Source organism: Buteo buteo, chromosome 17 (assembly GCF_964188355.1).
Source record: "Buteo buteo chromosome 17, bButBut1.hap1.1, whole genome shotgun sequence".
NCBI lineage: Eukaryota > Metazoa > Chordata > Aves > Accipitriformes > Accipitridae > Buteo > Buteo buteo.
The window spans coordinates 28,175,732-28,195,678 of NC_134187.1; the positions used below are offsets into that span (position 1 = coordinate 28,175,732).

At 49.2% G+C, this 19,947-nt stretch overlaps 2 protein-coding genes across 2 annotated transcripts; both read left to right on the forward strand.

Moving 5' to 3' along the window:
- The first annotated feature begins 546 nt into the window (after positions 1–546).
- LOC142040949 (keratin, type II cytoskeletal 4-like) lies at positions 547–8,175 on the forward strand. The gene is made up of 9 exons (XM_075049393.1): positions 547–1,185; positions 2,400–2,614; positions 3,774–3,834; positions 4,157–4,252; positions 5,080–5,244; positions 5,683–5,808; positions 6,240–6,460; positions 6,924–6,952; positions 7,069–8,175. Exons 1-9 carry the CDS (start codon positions 631–633, stop codon positions 7,461–7,463), a joined length of 1,863 nt encoding a protein of 620 aa, XP_074905494.1. The 5' UTR covers positions 547–630; the 3' UTR covers positions 7,464–8,175.
- Positions 8,176–11,937: 3,762 nt separating this feature from the next.
- LOC142040950 (keratin, type II cytoskeletal 75-like) lies at positions 11,938–17,737 on the forward strand. Its single transcript, XM_075049394.1, has 13 exons — positions 11,938–12,211; positions 12,311–12,427; positions 12,485–12,657; positions 13,482–13,702; positions 14,185–14,245; positions 14,762–14,857; positions 14,980–15,144; positions 15,281–15,406; positions 15,735–15,955; positions 16,070–16,104; positions 16,346–16,402; positions 16,550–16,729; positions 16,787–17,737. Exons 1-13 carry the CDS (start codon positions 11,938–11,940, stop codon positions 16,867–16,869), a joined length of 1,809 nt encoding a protein of 602 aa, XP_074905495.1. The 3' UTR covers positions 16,870–17,737.
- Positions 17,738–19,947: the final 2,210 nt, after the last annotated feature.

The window sequence follows — 19,947 nt, forward strand, 5'->3', positions numbered from 1 at the left end:
GGCTACCACCAAATTGCCTACGAGAGCTCTAGCCGTACCCATGAAAGGAAGAAATGAATGCTTACGAGAATGCTCCCGACAACGTCGGTGCTGTGCTTTGACAGATACGCCTTCCTTCTCCCCTATCGCCACCGGTCATTGCTCAAGAGCCAGCCCTGAGCTGGCGAGAGACCCTGGAAGAGGCGGCATCGCCACGACATTTTGCAGGAGGTCCTGAAACATAATTAAACGCTGTGGTGAAACCGAACCGTAAACAAGCCATGAATAAAAACCCCTTGAATTATTTTGCTAAACTATAATTACACAATAAGGAAGCAGATTAATTAAGTAAAATATAAGTCCTGAAACTGAAGCTTGCAAGCAAAGCAGTTTATTTTAATTTCCACATTATTTCGTATGAGATAGAAGTGTTTGCTGTGGGTTTAAAATGTTGGAAGCCATTCCTTGCTGCCAGGCAGACCAAACCCAGTGGATAAATTAAATTTTTGCATCTCAGGCACCTCCTGAAAGGTATATAAGAGGAAGGGCTCTGCCTCAGAGAAGCCAAAGGAGCTCTCCTTTTACTCCCTGCTCCTCTCTTGCTCTTCTGCTTTGCCGTTACCGCTTCACCTCCCGTCTCCCCCAGCCACCATGAGTCGACAGTGCTACACCTCCAGCTCTCTCCTGGGAAGACGGGGCTTTTCCTCCGCGTCCGCCGTCTGCGGCCTCGGCAGGGGCAACAGCAGCTCGGCCTCCGTCTGCCAGCCGGTGGGACGGAGATGTGGAATTGGTGGCTTCAGCAGCCGGAGCGTCTGCGACCTGGGGAGAGGGCAAAGGATTTCCTTCGGCGGGAGCTGCCGCAGCGGGGTCTACGGCGGCGCCGGCGGCGTGGGACGTTGCGGCGTGGCTTACGGCGGAGGCCGCTTTGGCGTGGGCACGGTCGTAGGGTTTGGTAACTGCGGAAGCTACGGGGGCCTGGGCAGCTACAGAGGTCTGGGGGACGGCGTGGCTATCGGAGGCTACGGCGGCGGCATGGGCATCAGCCTTGGCGGAGGTAGATCCGAAGGGATCCGGGGCGTCAGCATCCACCCGGAGCTCCTCAAGCCCCTCTGCGTGGGGGTCGACCCCGAGGAGTGCCAAGTGCGGACCCATGAGAAAGAGCAAATCAAGAACCTCAACAACCAGTTCGCCTGCTTCATTGACAAGGTGAGACCCCGATTCCCTCCGCGCAGGCTGCTCGCCTCATCTCTCTAGGTTCTGATGGACGGATTGTCTCCAGAGAGGCAATGTCGGTAGCTATTTCTCCCGGCACCCTGATATCGTAAATGTTTCTGATAGACCGTGGTGGTCCTGACCTGGAGACGGTTTGGATTTCAGCCTTGCACCAAGGCAACTGCACCGGTATTTCACCTTTCGATGGTCACCAGTCTGCTAAATAGTTAAATCAGGAGTGGCTCCGGGGATACAGTAAATCGAAACCTGTGAGAGAAGGGATGGAGACACGGAAATGTAAAAAGGCAAAATAGGAAGTTTCATTACGAATGTATAATCTGACATTGCTATCGCATCTCTATAAACTCCAAAGGACTCTGGCATTTTTAAAATAGTTTGTGTGCTTCATCAAGGAGATGTAGAAAGATAGATGTCTAGCTAAAATGAGATGAACGATTTTAACTTCTCTGTCCCTCCACGCTGTGAATGAAACGATTTGGTGATTTCCTAAACAGATGTAATTTATCATTGTCTTCTTAGATAAGCCTAAGGGTTTTCATTACTGTTTAGAGATGTGTTATAGGAAATGATTTTTCAAATGGCAGAGAAACCTTTGCTCTGTCTGATCTTGATTTTCCTTGTGAGTTGTTGTGCAGCTGGAAAAACCAAACCCACGTAAAAGGAGCAACTCCGCTTCCTCCCATTTGAAAAATGACTTATTCATGATGCATAAAGGTTCTCAAGTACTAGAGAGCTCTTTAATCTAGAAGTGAAAGGCATGATAAATATCCGTGGTTAGAGTTTAAATCAGATACATTCAAATGAGATCCTGGATGGAGCTTTTAGTGCTCCGGAAGACTCATTATTGTCCTCAGCCCGTCAGGGGAGGCAGTGGATCCTCCATCAGCCAGTTGTCGCAGGGGAAGAGGTGGTGTTTGGCTGAATGGAGCTTTGGTCAAAGAGATGATTGGCCCCAACACAGAGCAAACACACCAACGTTGTTCAGCCTGTGAGATGAGTCCTGGGTGGGACCAGGTTTAGCTCAGAGAAGATGCTGGTCTCACTCAGGCTGCTGAGACATCAGCGCTTAACCATTTGCATTTCTGATTTTATTTTGACTTTTTTCCTTTTGGAAGTGGAGAAGCCCAAAGCGCCTTTGCCTGGGACAAGAGGGGATTGTATGACTCTCACATCTCTTGCTTCCCCAGGTCCGGCTGCTGGAGCAGCAGAACAAGGTGCTGACCACCAAGTGGGAGCTGCTGCAGCAGTATGTCCTCCCAGCTTCCCGGAGAAACCTGGAGCCCGTTTTCGAGAACTTCATCTGCAACCTGAGGAAGCAGCTGGAGTGCGTGCTGGGGGAGCGAGAGAGGCTGGAAAATGAGGAGCGGTGCCTCAGGGACCTGGTTCAAGAGTACAAGTGCAAGTAAGTACTATGCAGAGAGAAGCTGCAGACGGCAGTATTTGCTGGCCTGAGCGGTGTTTCTGAGTGTGAAGCCAACGCACTTGCACCAGATAGGTCCAAAAACTGGGATACAGGGAGGGGAGCAGAGCAGGGCACACCAGTACTGGGCTGGTTTCCTGTACTGGAGTCCCACTGCTGCACCTCAGGTGCTGGTGATAGACTGGGAGAGCTCTTCCACCACAGTGTTTCCTTAGGGAGAGGGACAGGGAACCACTTTCCCTCTCCCTAATGCTCCTGCACACTGTGGTGGTTTGCCATATCAAATCTCCCACATCATCTGTGCCTGTGGCTCCCCCACATCTCATGTCCCCGGTGCCATCTGTTCCCACAAAACCCTCAGCCTTTTTGTCTCCAGCCCACGCTTTATCCACATCGTCTCCGTTGGGGTTTGTTCTCTCTTCCCAGAGGGAATGTGGGAATTGGCTTTTTAATCTAAGCTGCAGATATTCCTTAATAGCTCCCCATGTGCTCTGCTAAACCACAACCAGGACACTTTGTGGCTGGTGGTACACAGCACAGGATAAAAGAGTAATCCTTTCTCCAAAGATTATACAGTCAAGCATCTCAGACGGTTTTTTTCCTCTCTGAGCCACCACCAAGGAGGTCAGACTCAGAATCATAGAATCATATTGTGAAAGTTCTAGGTCCCAATTACTTGGTCATTATGCACTGGCTTTTCTTCCTATTGCACCTGTGAGTGTCAAAGGTTGCTCAAGCTCCTGACCTCCCTTGGGGCATTTTGGCCACCGTCTCCCCATAAACACTCAGCGCAGAGTCCTGGATGCTTCAGAAAGACATCACACAAAGCAGCAGGGCTAGGAGAAGCAATCCCAGCCTTCAGCTGAGTTACAGGGTTTTGCATTTCTAGTGGTTTGGCCTGATTTACTGCCATCTCACTCCAGCCACCGATACTGCTGGCGTGGACTATTTAAAACTGCTGAACAAAGCCCATTGGGGAGGAAAGAAACAGCAACAAAGCAAAAATCAAAAAGGAGGTACAAAGTGAATAGGGAGAGGCTCTGGTTTTAATCACGCTTCCCATTTTCTGCACTGGACACTCGGGTGGTGGGGATGAGACCCCCGGGGCTCAGCATCCCACCCCTCTCCTTTCCTCCTGCAGATATGAAGATGAGATCAACAAGCGCACGGCTGCGGAGAATGAGTTTGTGGTCCTCAAGAAGGTGAGTCACGCTAGGGACAACGTCAGCAAGACCAGCTGAGAGTGGCAGACGCGTGGGCAAAACCCGGGCATGGGGCCGGGGAGAGAAGTGGGGAGTCCTGGCACCACGACACTACCTGAGTTCTCATCAGGTAGCCCCAAAATAGAGGCAAGTCAATGAATTTGGAGAACCCCTATCAGGTTGTAAGCATGTACAATGCAAATCCAGATAGCCTTAAGGGCTGGAGATAGTGAGGTTTCCTGCAAATCGAATAGAAAACACGGGCTTTGCCACAGTCCTTGTTTCTTCACCTCTTTTCACCAAATATGTGGTGTCTCTCCAGGATGTGGACTGTCTTTACCTGACCAAGGAGGAGCTGGAGGTGAGAGTGGGTCTCCTGCGGCAGCAGTTGGAGTTCCTGAAGTGCATCTACGCCGAGGTAAGAGCTCCTGGCTCCTGCTCTGCTGCCCCTGGGACGATGCATCATCTGCTGCCACCCTGAGCTCTTACACCAAAACTAAATGCAGGGAAAGGTGTCTTTTCTGAAAATTCTGAAACTGCATCCCCAAAATCTATATCTCTTTATATGTATTTGATAACAACGCTATTGCACACACTTCAGGAAGGCAAAGGGAGTCCTTGGTTATCTCCTGTATTGCTGGCTGCAAAGGGAGGAATCTTTTGCATGAAAAAACCCCTCAAATTCTAATCCAAACCATCCGTGGGAACCACTGAGACATCTTACTCTTCAAAACCCAAAGATTTTTAGCGCTTCACTTTTTAAGCTACATTAGTCAAAATATTTTGATGAAAGTTTACGTTTTTGTCTGAAATGTAGCAAGTTTTTAACAAAACACACAAGGGACACTTTATATTTGCACCTTTTCTAGCCATACACCTCCCAGCAGTCTGTAGGCAATGGGGCCCAAAGCACTCACCCCTGAGGGATTCACAGCCCAGAAAACTGCTGACACAGCCAGAAATGCTGAGTTGCAGTGAAGCAACTTGCTCCACCAGGATTCCCCACCCTTCCTTAGGGAATTGCATGCAGCAATCCCATGTTGTGCCACCAAAACAGGTCCCAGCTGCCAGCTCTTGCTGGAAACCAGTCAGCCACCTGGAGAACCCCATGCTCTAGCTGGGTGTTAATGGGAGAACCTCCCCCAACCCTCCACCTTCTCATCAGGCCCCTCTTTGCTGGGGGTACTGGCATGCCTGGCTTGGGCTGGTTGAGGGAAGGGGACTGACATGTGATGGATCTTGCAGGAGAGAGCTCAGCTGGATTGTCAGCTGTGTGACACCTCTGTCATCGTGCAAATGGACAACAGCCGGGACCTGGACATGGAGGGCATCATCAAAAGTGTTGAGTGCTGCTACGAGGAGATTGCCCAGAAAAGCAAGGCTGAAGTGGAGGCTTTCTACCAAACCAGGGTGAGTACTCACACCACCAGCACAGATGGCAATGAGATCCCTTGGCTGACAAAACTCTGAGGACCATTTCTGTCCTCCATGACGCAACTTAAACCCGCTCCACAGAGTGCATGCACTGTAGTTTGCTAAAGAAAGTCATGCCAAAAACCCCATCCCAACCTTAAGACTGTGGTTTGAGACTTTTCTTTAAAAACAGACCACAGCAGATCACAGTGTTGCTTCAGAGAGGTCTCCTCTGTGCACACCCATCAGCAACACCATCCTCTTCCCAAGGGGCAAATGCTTAGGACCTACCTGGGACTGTTGCCTTGGCTGGGCTGAGGTCATGTCTGGGTGCTTCCCCTGGAGCACCGACGTCAGTGTGGCTCCAGAGAGTCACCACCTTCCCTGGAAGGGATGATTCGGGTGCATTAACGTCATCCTCTTTCTGCGCAATAGCTGGAGGAGCTCCACAGCAGCAGGGGCAAGTTCTGCGATGACCTGAGGAACAACCAGAGTGAGATAGCCGAGCTGAACCGGATGATCCAGAAGCTGCAGTGCGAGTCGGATAACGTGAAGAAACAGGTAGGACCAAGGGTTGAATGTTGCATGGGCAGTGGGGCATTCAACTTCTCCAGGAAAAGGTTTCATCCTCACCAGCTCCCACCCTGTTGGGCTGCAAAGAACCCCCCCACACACCCCAGCTTATGCCTATATTTGTAGCTTCCCATCTGCTGTTGATACACAAAGAAGCAGATTTATTTCTCACTTAGCAAATAAGCAGAAGCCAGTCGGTCTGGCTATAACAGAAACGGTGTTTGCTGTATGCTTCCTACCAGGGCGCAGCTAACAGGTGCCCTCCCCTTCATCCCAAACAGCTTAGCCATCACATGTCTAGCCTAAATCTAGGCTCTCTGCCATTTCCTAGCTGAGAAACAAGGGGGTACATAAGCAACCCTGTGGAGATGCCTCTTAATATCACCACTCTCGACCCTCTTGCCCGTTAATGTCCACAGATCGCAGCTCTGCAAACGGCCATCTGTGATGCTGAGCAGCGGGGCGACTGTGCCCTCAAAGATGCCCGGCAGAAGCTGATCGACCTCCAGACTGCACTGCAGCAAGCCAAGGACAAGATGGCATGTTTGCTGAGAGACTACCAGGAGCTGCTGAACGTCAAGCTGGCCCTGGACATTGAGATTGCCACTTACAGAACGCTGCTGGAAGGAGAAGAGAGCAGGTAGGCGCATCCCTGGCTGCACCTTGTAATGAGAGCTGGTGAAACCCCACGGGAGGGGAGGGAGAGGCGGTAAGAAATTCTGGGTGGTTGTAGCTCCCCATGGGTGCAGAGGGGAGCATCACCCCTTTTTCTCCCCATCAGCACAGAGGGGAGCATTGCCCTTGTTTCCTCCTCATGCTCCCAGGGCAGCGGGATTGCAGCACACCGAGCAGGCTGCTGTCAGATCCCCCGCTTGCGGTACAAAAAGCGGATGGGATATTAAGATGTCTGTGGGATTTGGGGATCCAACCCTGCAGTGCTTTAGTGGGCAATCTGGATCAGCACCTCACACCTGGGTGCACAGAAATGCTGCAGTACCTGCAGGGTTTCTAAGGAGGCAATGGCTGCGCAGCACATCTATTTGCTTGTGCATTTGAGGAATATTTCCCTAAATACATCTTTGAGACATTTATTTTCTCAACAGGATATGTACCGGCAACCCTGTGAGCGTAGGTAAGCTAATGAAGTGTTCCCTTAATTTCCTTACAAGTCCTTTAAGCTTATAAGTTTCCTTATAAGCTGGGTTTTAGCTGCTCTGGGAGTGACTGAGCCTGTTTTTTCTCCCACAGCTGTGGTCAGCGGCGGTGGCACGGTTGGGGAGTGCCGATCCCTATCTGGAATCGGAGGGAAATGCGCCGTCAAGACAGGAGGGGCCGGTGCGGGGTTAGGGGTGGTCTCCTCCTTCGGCGTCGGCGGCGCCGGCTTTAGCACCCGGAGCGTCGATTGCCTCCCCAGGGTCGGGGGTGGATTTGGGGCGAGGAGCGCGGTCAGCTGCGTGGGGCGAGAAGTCATCTCGGGTGCGGAGGGGGTGCAGTGCACCACCGGCGTGGGCAACCTGGGGAACGTGATGTGCGCCGGCGTGGAGCAGTGCAGCCCGGCAGCCGTCATCATTCCCGGGGCAGGGGTCTGCGGCACCGGGAACAGGTACAGCACAGCTGTGCGCGTGGTCAGAACAACCCGGTAGAGACCGGGGGGTAACAACACAACGTATTTTAAAATAGTCAGCATTTCTGCAATAAAACAGTATTCCCCTTCCTTCTGACAGCTATAGGGATCACACAACCATGCGCTGCCCATGCCCACGCAATTAGGCTAGTCGCTCTGCCAAGAACTCTTTGCATGACCAAAACCCACCTTCTCTTGCATGTCCTTCCCGGGGGAAACTTACCCCCACGGTCTCAGCCGGGTGAAAGTTTCATTTCAGAGAGTCCATACCCGTCTTCACGCATCATCTTGGCTCTTAAATCAGTCTTTTCTGCTTGACCCCTTTTCAGCAGGGATTTTCTTTCCCTCATGCAGCTGTTGCAAAGGGATGAAAAATTTGGTCATCCCAACTTCAGAAAGAGAAGCCACATTTTAATTGTCCGAGATGGAGCTGCAGCTATTATTTAACTTCTTTAATGACACCAGAAAATCCAATTTTTCCTGTTTGTGAGAGGGTTGGTAATGCTTATGTAAATTAGTCCAAGTTGCTACACCAGGTTTGGTAGAGCAGATTTTAATTACACACCGATGAGCACCTTATATTTCTGTAGTTAAATGCATGCGTTGTTTTTCCTGTGTGTGTACTAGATAGACGGATTTAAAGCTTTTAATGTGTAAGTGAACAGAGTTGATTATCCTTCGCTTACTCCAAACTTTCAGCTACCTTCAATAAACTACATGCATAATTCACACTTTGCTTCACGGGTTTTATTTCCCTCCCTGATAATACAAAAGCATAGATATTTTCTCAAACAAGAATCTCCAAATGGGTGGGGTTGGTAGCTTGCAAGAAGTGGAGTTTTGACAAAGTTTTTCTGAGACTTTGTCTGCTCTCCTTCCTGATGCGCTTTTGCATACCTTTATTCCTGCCAGAGATTAGTGTGGCCACAAGGAAGTCTGGAAACGCAGTGTAAACCAGGATATTTAACTGCTCGTGGGATGTGCCGCTCACTTGGGATCTCTCACACTGTCTGGGATCTCTGGAGGCAGAACAAAAAAGCAGCCAGGCCCTTGTTTATAGAAATCAGTCAGAACCAGCTCAGGTAGTAACAAAAAGAAAATAATCCCACACCCCACCCCTGAAACCCTCTCACAAGAGTAGGCTAATTTTAAAAGAAAGCAAGAGAAAAGCGTACCTTCCCAAAACGCAGCATCAGGGCCCTTCTTCCTCAAACGCCCCAACCTTCCTTCAAAGACACGACCTCACATGAAGAGCTGAGTCTGTAGGATGGACGTCCCCCTCCAACGTCCCTTGCAGGGAGGCGAAAACCCTCTCCCATCATTTTGGGAGACTGGGATTTAGGTGAGATCAGGTTGCCCCCTCCCTTTTCTCTGCGAGGGTCCCCTGTTTCCCAGGGATGGGGACCCGCTGAAAGGTCTCTAGAACACGGCTGGGGAGGGCTTGCCACGGTGGCACTCATCACAGCTGGATGCACAGCTGGGTGCTGGGAAAACCAGCCGGCCCTGCCAGCTTCTTCCCTCCCACAGCTTGCCTGGGTGCAGCCAAAACCCCCTGAGACAACTTTGCTCTGAATTGCCCTTTGGAGAAATCTGTCTCTCCTCACCCAGTCTGGAAGCGGCACGGAGGGTGGGCAGGTTAATTTACCCCATGAAAGCTACACCGAGGAGCGGGTGTCGTAATTTATTCCCCGACGTCCCACTCGACTTCCTAAACTTCACTGCCGACTCAACGGCTTGTCCAACCCAACCTCTCCATGGCGGGTGGGTGAGTTCAACCATCCCGCCAGGCTCGGTCTGTCCATGCCGACGTGGCGGTGACGAACCCACCATGGCCGAGCATCTCCCTCTGCTTCTCTCCCAGCACAGAGGCCACACCAAGTGTGGTGGACTCAGGCTCCCCAAGTCTGCAGTGCTTTCCTGATGGAAAGCAAGATGGTTTATTGGATGTGATCAGCAGGTAGCGGATCATTAATTATTTTTTAATAAATGACGTGCCTTAGCAACACTGGGCTGGGAGTGGTGGTGAAAGCCAAATGGATCAGCCCTTGCTGAGAAGGCAAAACCCATCCACCTAAAGAGGATGTTTTTTGAAATGGTTATCTTCACCTTTTCTGTCTCAATGCATACGGCTCGGACTTCATCTCATTTGTATGTAAATAACAAGCAGAAACACCTGAACGAGAAGCTTCCAGTGCCCCAACAGCTCATAATTTATGTTGATCACCCCCCCTGCAAAACAATAACTGCACACCAAAAACCAGCCGGCTCCCCAGGGTACCAAAGCAGCCCAGCAGCTCTTGCATTTCTGGGAGAATTAACTTTAATCATCCCTGCCCTTCTCAACCTCCGAGTATTGCAAAATCCATGTTTTCTACTGCCTGCCTGAAGACATTCATGTAGAGCAGGCTATTTTGGAGCATGATTTTGGGGGCAGTTTGGAGGCCAAATCCTGCTCGGTGTCGCTCTGGACATGGCCCTTGGTAGATCCACAGAGTTGATCCAAACTGACAGATGCAAAAAGCCACATCTGCCTCTGAGTATGTAGCCCACCAACCTCAGCTCCTCCACACAGTAAACCAGCCCGGTAAAGAATTGGTGCATTTTTCACCCAACCTTTGCATCACTCGCATACCTTGTGGACAGTGGGCTGAAGGAAGAAGAGTGTGGGAGCCTAAAATGACAATTCCCTCTTTCTTGTTGGCAGCCCCACCTTTAATCCCATTACCTTCATTCAGCTCTAATATCTGATCCGAACCCGTTTGTCAGCTTCAGGACAATCTGCCTTTACTGGGGTCAAGAAAGCATGAAGACGATCTCATTTTCCCATCGCACCCAGGCTTTGAATTTTATGCAAATAATCAAGGCAATAGATGTTCATGAATTTCAAGTGACATCCCAGGCAGATTCAGATCAACATTTTCCAAAGAGAAGCAAGCCGACCTGTACCAACCGGGAATTTCGCACTGCAATGGGAAATTCTATTTGAGTGACCCAACTCTCCCAGTCTGAGCCTGCCTGGCAGCATTTCTCCAAGGATAATCAGATATTTGGTCTTCTGTATTCAGTAGAACACGAAGCACCTGCTTAATTTTTCTTCCAGAGATGCCAGTGGGATTTTAGCTCATACTTAATGGTTTTGTAGCACTGGGGCACATGAATGTATTTTGAAGGGCATGCAGAGTCCTGTCCTGCAAATACGTTTAAGCTCCAGTCATGTGCACAGCACGGGCAATGCCACCAGGACAGCAACACGCTGAAAACGAACTGAGCTCTTAAATACGGAGACTAAAATACTCTAAACATTGCAGTTCCACAAATTCTGAGATGCCAGAAAATGTCACCACACCCTATTGAATTTGCTCTTTTCCCCAAGGACTCCAGGAAGTAAAATAAGGAGAATTTGAGGGAGTATTTTTCATGCTGGTTAAATCTTTGCTTTTGGCAACATTTTGAATGGAAAAGTTCAAAAGTCTTTAAAAGAAATCACAGATGCAAAGAGCTAGAAACTCAAGACCGATTACATCTTAATGTTAACATGCAAATAGTATCATTCCACAAAGCTGGGCAAAGTGTTTTTCAGCAAATCTGCCTCTTTCATTGAAATGCTTTTTAGAGCAAGATGAAAATGCATCGACCACATCATCAGTTGGCTAGAGACATTGGAACAGCACCCTCTGGGTGGGATGGAGTTGTCCTCTGGAGATGCCAATATCTCTAGAAAGGAAGCGTAGGAAATCTGCCATAGACTAAATACCTAATACTAAATGGCCACAATTTGAGGTGACATTTAAACATAGTGTCTCAGAGGAAAATCATGGATCAGGACCTCTTTGTGCTAGTCAGCTCAAAAAGACGGTCTCTGCCTAACAAGCGTGAACAGGCAGACTGGATAAATTAGAGCCCTGAAAGAGATGTCAGGCATCATGAACATCACGCCTGCACTCTGCCTTCAGGTGAAGAAGCCCCGTGAAATATTTTTCTTCAGATTTAGCTGTTTTACTCTCACTGCCTTTCACTCAATTCAGAGGACTCTCCTCTAAGCTCTATACTGATCTACTGCATCTTATAAGTACTGTTAAGTGTATCCAGGTAGCTATTTCTCTTTCTTCACCCTTTTAAATTTCTTTTCTTTTGCTTTGCAGCTAGGAAATAAAATAATACATCTCTCTGCAAGCGTACAGAGGCTTTGGACTAAGGCTGAGCTCTCCCTGCCAAAAATCAGGTTGTTAGATAACTCTTCTAGCTGAGCAGATTTGCACCAGCTCCAATAGGTGTGTTGGAGTGCAATCAGTGTTTAACAAGTTTCAATAAGACAGCTGGCTGCCTGGAACGTCAAAACCATGAAGGCACTAAATTGATCACTGGACTTCCATGCAACCAAGCCCAGATCCCCAGAGGGATAAAAAGGGCATCCCGCACTCCCTGCCATCAGAGAGCCGCACTCTCTCAGTTTGCTGCTTCTCCCCAGCGCCGGGCTGTTCTCTCCTGCTGCAATGAACCGGCAAACTTACAGCATGAGAGCGGGAGGTGGAGGCAGATCTTACAGCGCTGCCTCAGCCATTATTCCAAGTGGCAACAGGGCTGGCTTTAGTTCGATGTCTGTGGCACGATCTGGAGGAGGTGGAGGTGGTTTTGGAAGGCTCATCGGAGGAGGTGGCGGCGGTGGTGGCGGTTTTGGCAGCAGAAGCCTCTACAACCTTGGTGGTAGCAAGAGGATATCCTTCGGTGTTGGAAGCAGCTTCCGAGCTGCTTTTGGGAGCGGAGCTGGTGGTGGCTCTGGCCTGGGAGGCAGCGGTGGTGGTGGCTGTGGACTTGGTGGTGGTGGTGGAGCTGGTGGCTGTCTTGGACTTGGTCTTGGTGGTGGAGGTGGTGGATATGGCTTTGGTGGAGGTGCTGGTGGACTTGGCTTTAGTGGTGGACAGGGAGGTGGTGGAGGGTTTGGCTTTGGTGGTGGACAGGGAGGTGGCGGAGGGTTTGGCTTTGGTGGAGTAGGGGGGCTGGGAGGATTCGGTGGAGGGCTGGGTGGTGGCAGGAGCCCAGCGGGATTTGGTGGTGGCCCAGCTGGAGTCGGTACAATCCAAGAAGTGACTGTCAACCAGAGCCTCCTGGCACCGCTGAACCTGGAGATAGATCCAAACATCCATCAGGTGCGAAAAGATGAGAAGGAGCAAATCAAGACCCTCAACAACAAGTTTGCTTCTTTCATTGACAAGGTGAGACTTTATCAAGTGCTGTGGAATCATGATAGAGGGGGAGCAAGACAGTCTTGTAGCTACAAAAATACGACTTCGTAGATCTACAGCCTATTGCATATTTCCTATCTGCATGTCTTCATTAAAGTAATCAAAAAAGAACATTCTTCTAAACAGTTACAAGGCAGAAAACTAGACTAGAAACTAGTAATAAGAGGATTAGATCCAGGTTTTGTGCCTGAGAAATAAGATGTATTAGTTTAAATGGAGTCAGCCCGTTTCAGGTCCAGATCTAGCTGCTTAACCCAGCTCTCTCTGTGGGGAATCACAGCAGACATGTTAGTCCTCAGTGCTGTATTGCCTGCAAGCTAAAGTCCTCTGTATATTGACTCAACTTAAGTCCTTCCTTGGCTTTTACTTGGGTAAGTATGTAGTATACATGAGCAAAAGGAAAGATAATTAAGTACTTGTCTTTTAACCTGTAGTACTCAGATCTTAGCTTTAATGAAGGAAGATAAATATCTCTTACAAAGAAAGAAAAACCAATGGATGTTAAAGAAAGCAAGTGATGAAAGAGCTGAACCCACATTTTCTAATGATTGCTCATTGGCTTGCTAAATTAAATTGACTCTGAAGAGAACTGTCCACTGAGGGCAGATTTGCTTAACTACTGGGTGAGCTAACATAGCCCTAGATAATCTGGAGGATATTCACCACTGGATTTAATACTCTTGGTTTGGGATTTCCCTGGTTTGTGCTATGCTTCAGTCCCAGTTACTGATTATTGGCCACCAGCATGCTCCCAGGTATCTTCTGCTAAGCTTCTTTTGCTTCCCAATGCTCAGGTTCGCTTCCTGGAGCAGCAGAACAAGGTTCTTGAGACCAAATGGACCCTCCTGCAGGACCAGGGTCAAAAAAACAACTCAGGCAAAAACAACCTGGACCCACTCTTTGAGGCTTACATCAACAACTTGAAACGGCAGCTGGCCAACCTGCTCAGTGAGAGAGGACGCATGGACGGGGAGCTGAAGAACATGCAAGACCTCGTTGAGGATTTCAAGAACAAGTGAGTGCCTGTTGGCAGCACATCCAGGTTCCCTGGGGTGAAGCAGGATGCAAACGGTTCAGCTTAGCGTTAGGAAGTAGGATTAATCTCACTTAAAATTAGCTGTCTGAAAGTCAAACATCTAGCCTGTGAAGTATCTCTCCCTGCAGAACCCCTGTCTTCCTTGACAGCAGCAGAAAGGTGGTCCATTGACATTTTTCCAATTGGAAAATGCAGATTCAGCCAGGACACAACAACTCGTGATGATGCTTGCAAAGGAAAATCATCTAAACCAGCTTTACCCTCCTTGTTCCATCTGCATTATGTCAAAATGACATTTAAACCCTTTGAGAAATGAGATTCTCACAAATTTGAGCTAGGCAGTTTCCAGGAGATTGTTTTGGAAATGCCATACCCAGCCCAGATAACCTTGCAGTCCTACCTGTACAACTTTTCTACTTACTGAGGTATGATCCAGCACGTCTTTCCCTTTATCCCTACAGATATGAAGAGGAAATCAACCGACGCACAGCAGCAGAGAATGAGTTTGTGGTGCTGAAGAAGGTGGGTGAGACAGGAGGTGTTACGGATGCTGAGCTAACCCTAACCATTGCACAGGCTGGGAATGTCCTAAAGGATGGGAGATCTCATGGAGCTTCATCCTCATCTTTTAAAAGCTGCCATTCGGATTGTGGTTTTGGGAGAAAGGAATGGAGAGGCTTGGAGGATGGAAGTAAATTCTTGTCCCACTCCTGTCCCACAACAGACACACATGCTTGCCTGGGAAAAACAGACCATGTAGAAACAAAGATGGTCAGTAGTGCCAGGAACCCCGGGTACCAAGGCCAAATGGCCCGCACCCCCTCCTTATCCACTAAGTTACACACAGCACTTCTTTTGGCCAAGAGATGTCCTTTTGGTGCTCTTCCAGGGGGATGTGCCCAGCACAGCTGCTCCAGTCAGGCAGCACCACCGCAGCTGTGAAAGGGGCAGCCTCATCTCCAGGCTTGGCCAGTTCTTGGCTGAGCTAACGAAGAGGTCCCAGGAGCTGCAGGTGTCCCCATGGTTGCTCTTTTCCAGGACGTGGATGCTGCTTACATGAATAAGGTGGAGCTGGAGGCCAAGGTGGATGCTCTGACTGACGAACTCAGTTTCCTCCGAGCCCTCTATGATGCGGTACAGACACCCCCCTCCCCTGATTTCTGCCCCGTTGTCACCCCCTGGACAGTGGCCGCCATCCTTCACGGCATTTGAAAAGGTAAGTGCAGCTGGCCGAGATCCTGTATGCTTCCTCGCAGGAGCTGGCTCAGCTCAGTGCACAAGTGTCCGACACCGCTGTCATTCTGTCAATGGACAACAACCGGGACCTGGACCTCAGCAGCATCATCGCTGAAGTCAAAGCTCAGTATGAAGACATTGCTAACAGGAGCCGGGCCGAGGCAGAGGCTTGGTACCAAACCAAGGTGAACAGACCTATAGATGCCATGGACAACATTTCTGGGGAATTTTTCCTGTATGCTGTCCCTATATGAGGCTGTTTGAGCCCCATCTTGTCCACCTGGACATCTCAGACTGTTTACTCTTCCTTCTGAACCTCAGTTCGAGGAGCTTCAGGCCACGGCTGGGAAGCATGGGGATGACCTGCGCAACACAAAGGGGGAAATCTCTGAGCTCAACCGGCTGATCCAGAGGATCCGGTCAGAGATAGAGAACATGAGGAACCAGGTAGGAATGGCAAAAGGAGCCCATGGAGCCCTGTTCTCTAGTCCCTTAGCACTGCAGTTCTGCTTTGCTGACTGGGGACGTTAGCACAGAGTACGATGTGCCTCATTAAATGTGTTGAATTGCCTCCTGAAATGGTACCATGCTGTAACACGTATTAAATTATTCTTGCCAGGCTGGCATTTCAACTCCAGCAACATTAGCTATGGATGAACGACCTCGGTCATAACTTTTTTCATTAACACCCCAACCAGAATGATTTTCTTCCTTGGGTGACTCTTACCCAAAAAAGAAAAGCAGCATTTAGGAGTCCCAATCCCTCCTCTTGCAGTGTGCCACCCTGCAGACAGCCATCGGAGACTCCGAGGAGCGTGGGGAGCTGGCCCTCAAAGATGCCAAGGCAAAGATGATCGACCTGGAAGATGCTCTGCAGAAAGCCAAAGCTGACATGGCCCGGCAGCTCCGCGAGTACCAGGAGCTCATGAACGTCAAGCTGGCCCTGGACATCGAGATCGCGACCTACAGGAAGCTGCTGGAGGGAGAGGAGAGCAGGTGGGAGCAAAATCCCTGCAGGAATAATAGCGACTATTGCTTTGTCCAGCAGTTGGTCCCCCTGCCTGCCTCCTTCATCGATCTCTAACCTCCCCTTTATCTGGTCTCCAACAGGCTGAGCGGAGAGGGACTGAACCCCATCAGCTACTGTAAGTATCACAGTGTTTGTCTTGCTTTGCGCCCAGTGGGAGCAGAGGCTGTGAGCAACCTTGGGAAAAATGAGGTTTTGCCCAGTATAAGACGTTCAGAGCCCTCCACCAGCATTAGTGGCTTGCACAGAGAACAGACTTTGGGTTCGAGTGCTGTGGGTCAAGGTCCTGATGATGGTTCTTTCTGGAACTGGGTGACCGCCAAGCAGATGTCCAACCTTCTGGTTACTTTTTCTTGCAGCTGTCATCAGCTCCAGCTCTGGCATGGCTGGTGGAGCTGGGTTAGGAGGAGGATTTGGTGGACTGAGCCTAAGCGGAGGAGGCGGCGGAAGCAGTTTCAGTCTTGGAGGAGGCGGTGGAAGCGGTTTTGGTCTTGGAGGAGGTGGTGGAAGCGGTTTCGGTCTTGGAGGCGGTGGTGGTGGAAGTGGTTTTGGTCTTGGAGGAGGCGGCGGAAGCGGTTTTGGTCTCGGAGGTGGCGGCGGCGGCAGCGGAGGCTACAGCTTTGGAAGCGGAGGAGGACTTGGACTGGGGGGTGGTGGTGGTGGTGGTCTCGGAGCTGGATTTGGAGGAGGCAGCGGTCTCGGCATTGCAAGTGGCCTTGGCTACGGAGGTGGTGGCAGCAGCAGTCTGAGCACCAGCGGAGGGAATTTCAGCTCTGGAAGTGCAAAGGGCACCAACCCAGGTGTGAAAATCGTCTCTAAAACCTCCTCCAGCAAAAAGAGCATAAAAAGCCAAAGCCTGAAGAATGCTACACAGCCCGAGTAAAACCAACACCAGACCCTCCCCAAAACCACTGCTCCCACATTGCTCCTGCATTACTCCTGCATCCTTCCTGCACACCACCATTCCCTCCACCCACCTCTGTCCCGGCTCTTCGCACCGTATTTCTTAAGCATTTGGATCACAGTTCAAGAAAAGCAGCGGAGCACGTGTTAACCAGCTCTCTCAAAGTACCCGAAACAGGATTAAAAGGAAAACATGGGCCTAAGTGAATTTCTGAATGGGAAATTGTTTTGTTGTTGTTGTTGTTGTATGCTTTTAATGAGGCTGAGCAGCTTGTTTGTAATTGTGGCTAGCTGACAGTCATCAGCTGAGACAGATCAAATAGCAGTGAAGATGCAATAACTTGGGTTTTTAGCTCAGTTCTGGCCCACAGAAGCCCAGGGATGGGCTGGGAACTTGGCTTCAGCTCAGCCTGCTTTGCCTTCACTGCTGGGATGAACCAAACTCGCTCCTTCAAGTTAAGCAACTCATCTTTATCAGAGATGTGGGTTATTTTTCTGCTATGTAGAAATACCCCAGGAGGTTGCTGAAAGATCCCAGGCAGTGGTTTGCAAGCGTGGGGCCCCTCTGAAATATCCCTTATTATGGGACCACAGAGGCCGTTAGGAGTAATTTCTGAGTCACTTGAGTGCAATGGAAAATCCCTCTTTTCCCCATTCACAGCCAAGCTTCGAAAAACATGTTTCTTCCAGATGTGCTGAGCATTGCAGCTATGTGAATTCAGGCACACGAGCCTGGCCAGTGGTTCAGAGCATAATATTAGGAAAGCAATCTGAGATACCTCCGTCTGAAAAGTACCACCCACAGCGATGCCGATTCAACTTGCAACAAGCTTACCGAAAAGGAAGCCCAAACTACTCTCCCGTTCCTGTCCTTTCTCTTCTTAAATGAAAGTTTGCCCAAAGCAGCACCTTACCGTGATCTTGTGGGTGTATTTTGTCAGAGGAGCTATCAGTGACTGATCCAAAGCATATGGAAAAGGGCTTGTTTTCTAAATTATAGGATTTTTAAATTCTAAATAATAACTGAGCCAGAGAGTTCTTCAAAAGCAAGATCAGCATTTGCAGTTAAATTGGGTTGCTGTCCTGTCTCATGCTAGGTTTTATTGGAATGGTCTAAAAAAATGCCCAAATAATCCAACAGTCCAAGTCTCGCTGACTTTCCCCACTGTCTTGGTAGCAGCAGTTGAGGTGAAAGTCTGAGACAGTGAAAATTACACTGAAAAAACTGCCTGAAGGGCCATGTCCACACTGTTCCTGCGGGTATTTCAGCATTTCCACTATGTGTGGGTTTCTCTACCAAAAGAAAGACATTTGGTAAACTGAAAAGTGCAGTCAGGTTTCAGCCCAGCACATGGGAAATGAGGCAATTGGGAGCAGGAGCCCAAAGGCACACCAGTGCCCAAAATCTACCTTCCCCTTTCTGATGGAATTTACCCGTTTAGCCTTCCACCACATCTTTTTATTTTTGTGAAAATACCATTAAAAAAAAAATAATTGCAGCTTTTTATACTTCAGTGATAGTGATATGATGCTGTGTTTTCCTTTCTCTCTCTTTTTGGAACATGTCCAATAAAACTGGATTGTAATTTATTTGCTCCTACATCTTTTTATTCTGAAACAGAACCAGTAGCATGAAACATTCCAACCTTCAGCAGAGAGGGGGCCTTTGCTTTACTTTGGGGAAAAAGTTTCAAAATTCTGATAAAATTATAATGAAAAGCTTGAAATCAGTTGTCCCAAAACAAACTGAAGAATCGAGAAAAGAGGAGGAGGAGGAGGTGATGGGTGGGGATTTATCCATTAAGCGACAAAAAAATTAATTACCCTTCATTTCTTAACATATGATTGGGGTTAATCCAAAAGCCTTTCTTCCATGGAAGAGAAGGTTTTGCACAGCTCTGCTAGCTTAGGCAAAACCCCAGTATTTAATTTTTGTTTTCTTAAAAAGTCGTAGCAAAATGAAGCATATACAGGGCTCTGGGGGAGGATTTTATCAGGATGATCTAGATTAGAGGATGGGTTTCGGTGAGCTGGAGCACAGCAACTCACCAACCGATGCAGGTATTTTGGTCAGCCGTCATTGCAAAAGGAGAATAAAGAAGAAAAAAGGGGAAAAAACAACCCCTCAGACAAACACTCACACCTTATTGCATTTCAAAGTCAGACAGTTTGCTCTTCCCTGACCGCTCAACATCCCGGCTTTACATAACTTGGTGCAGAAAATGGGAAGGAGCAAGCAAGTACACGCCAGCCCGGCAGGTTTACAGGAGACGCTCACAACCGCTTCAGGAAAACCTCACTGAAACCCAGATGCACCGAAACACGGGAGCATCAACTCTCCCTTCACCCAGAAAAATCAAAGAAGCCGCAGTAAAAAAGACCAAAGTCTGGGGACGAAACCCAACTCCCTGGTCCCTGCTGTTCCAGAGGATGTTGCAGACAGAGAGGTCAAAAATTAGTGAAGGTTAAAAATAAACTCTGAGTCACCTCGATTTCTGTACTCACCTGTGCAAACACTGAATTACACAGCACGGGTGTAAGGAATTAATACGGCTAATGACAACCTAACCTTAACTAACCTTCAAAGTTTTGAATGTCTTTCTTCCAGCCTGTGCTGAAAAAAACCCGCAAAGAACAGTCCAAGAGGGGTGCTCGCAGGCAGCCGAGCTCCTGCAAACATCTCAGCTGGCCCCATTCCTCCTCCCTTTGCTCTGCATCCGCAGCCCACCCACCACCCCCAGCAGTGCCCTCGTCCCCCCAGGCAACCCCTCTAGAACAAATCCTGCCTCCCAAACTGCCATCCTCCCTGCAGGCAATCATCCCGTCTGAGGGGGCAAATGCAGCTCTGGACAACTTCGGGAGGACGGTGCATGTGAGCGACGCAAGCCAAGCAAAGAAAACTGTGTGGGACTGAGAGATTCTGCAAGAATTTCCCTTGTTTTGGTGCCTAAACCATCATTTGCTTTACTCTTCCAAATCCTTTGTAGTATTCCACTTAATTACCGTTGTCTGCAGCAACAGGCTTTCCTAGAAGAGCTGGGAGGTAATGACTGCCTTC

Coding starts and splice junctions, on each gene's coding strand:
- LOC142040949 (XM_075049393.1), top strand. CDS start 631: ATGAGTCGACAGTGCTACACCTCCAGCTCTCTCCTGGGAAGACGGGGC. Junction 4,253..5,079: donor TGAAGTGCATCTACGCCGAG/GTAAGAGCTCCT, acceptor TGGATCTTGCAG/GAGAGAGCTCAGCTGGATTG. Junction 5,245..5,682: donor AGGCTTTCTACCAAACCAGG/GTGAGTACTCAC, acceptor TCTGCGCAATAG/CTGGAGGAGCTCCACAGCAG.
- LOC142040950 (XM_075049394.1), top strand. CDS start 11,938: ATGAACCGGCAAACTTACAGCATGAGAGCGGGAGGTGGAGGCAGATCT. Junction 12,658..13,481: donor TTGCTTCTTTCATTGACAAG/GTGAGACTTTAT, acceptor CCCAATGCTCAG/GTTCGCTTCCTGGAGCAGCA. Junction 14,246..14,761: donor AGTTTGTGGTGCTGAAGAAG/GTGGGTGAGACA, acceptor GCTCTTTTCCAG/GACGTGGATGCTGCTTACAT.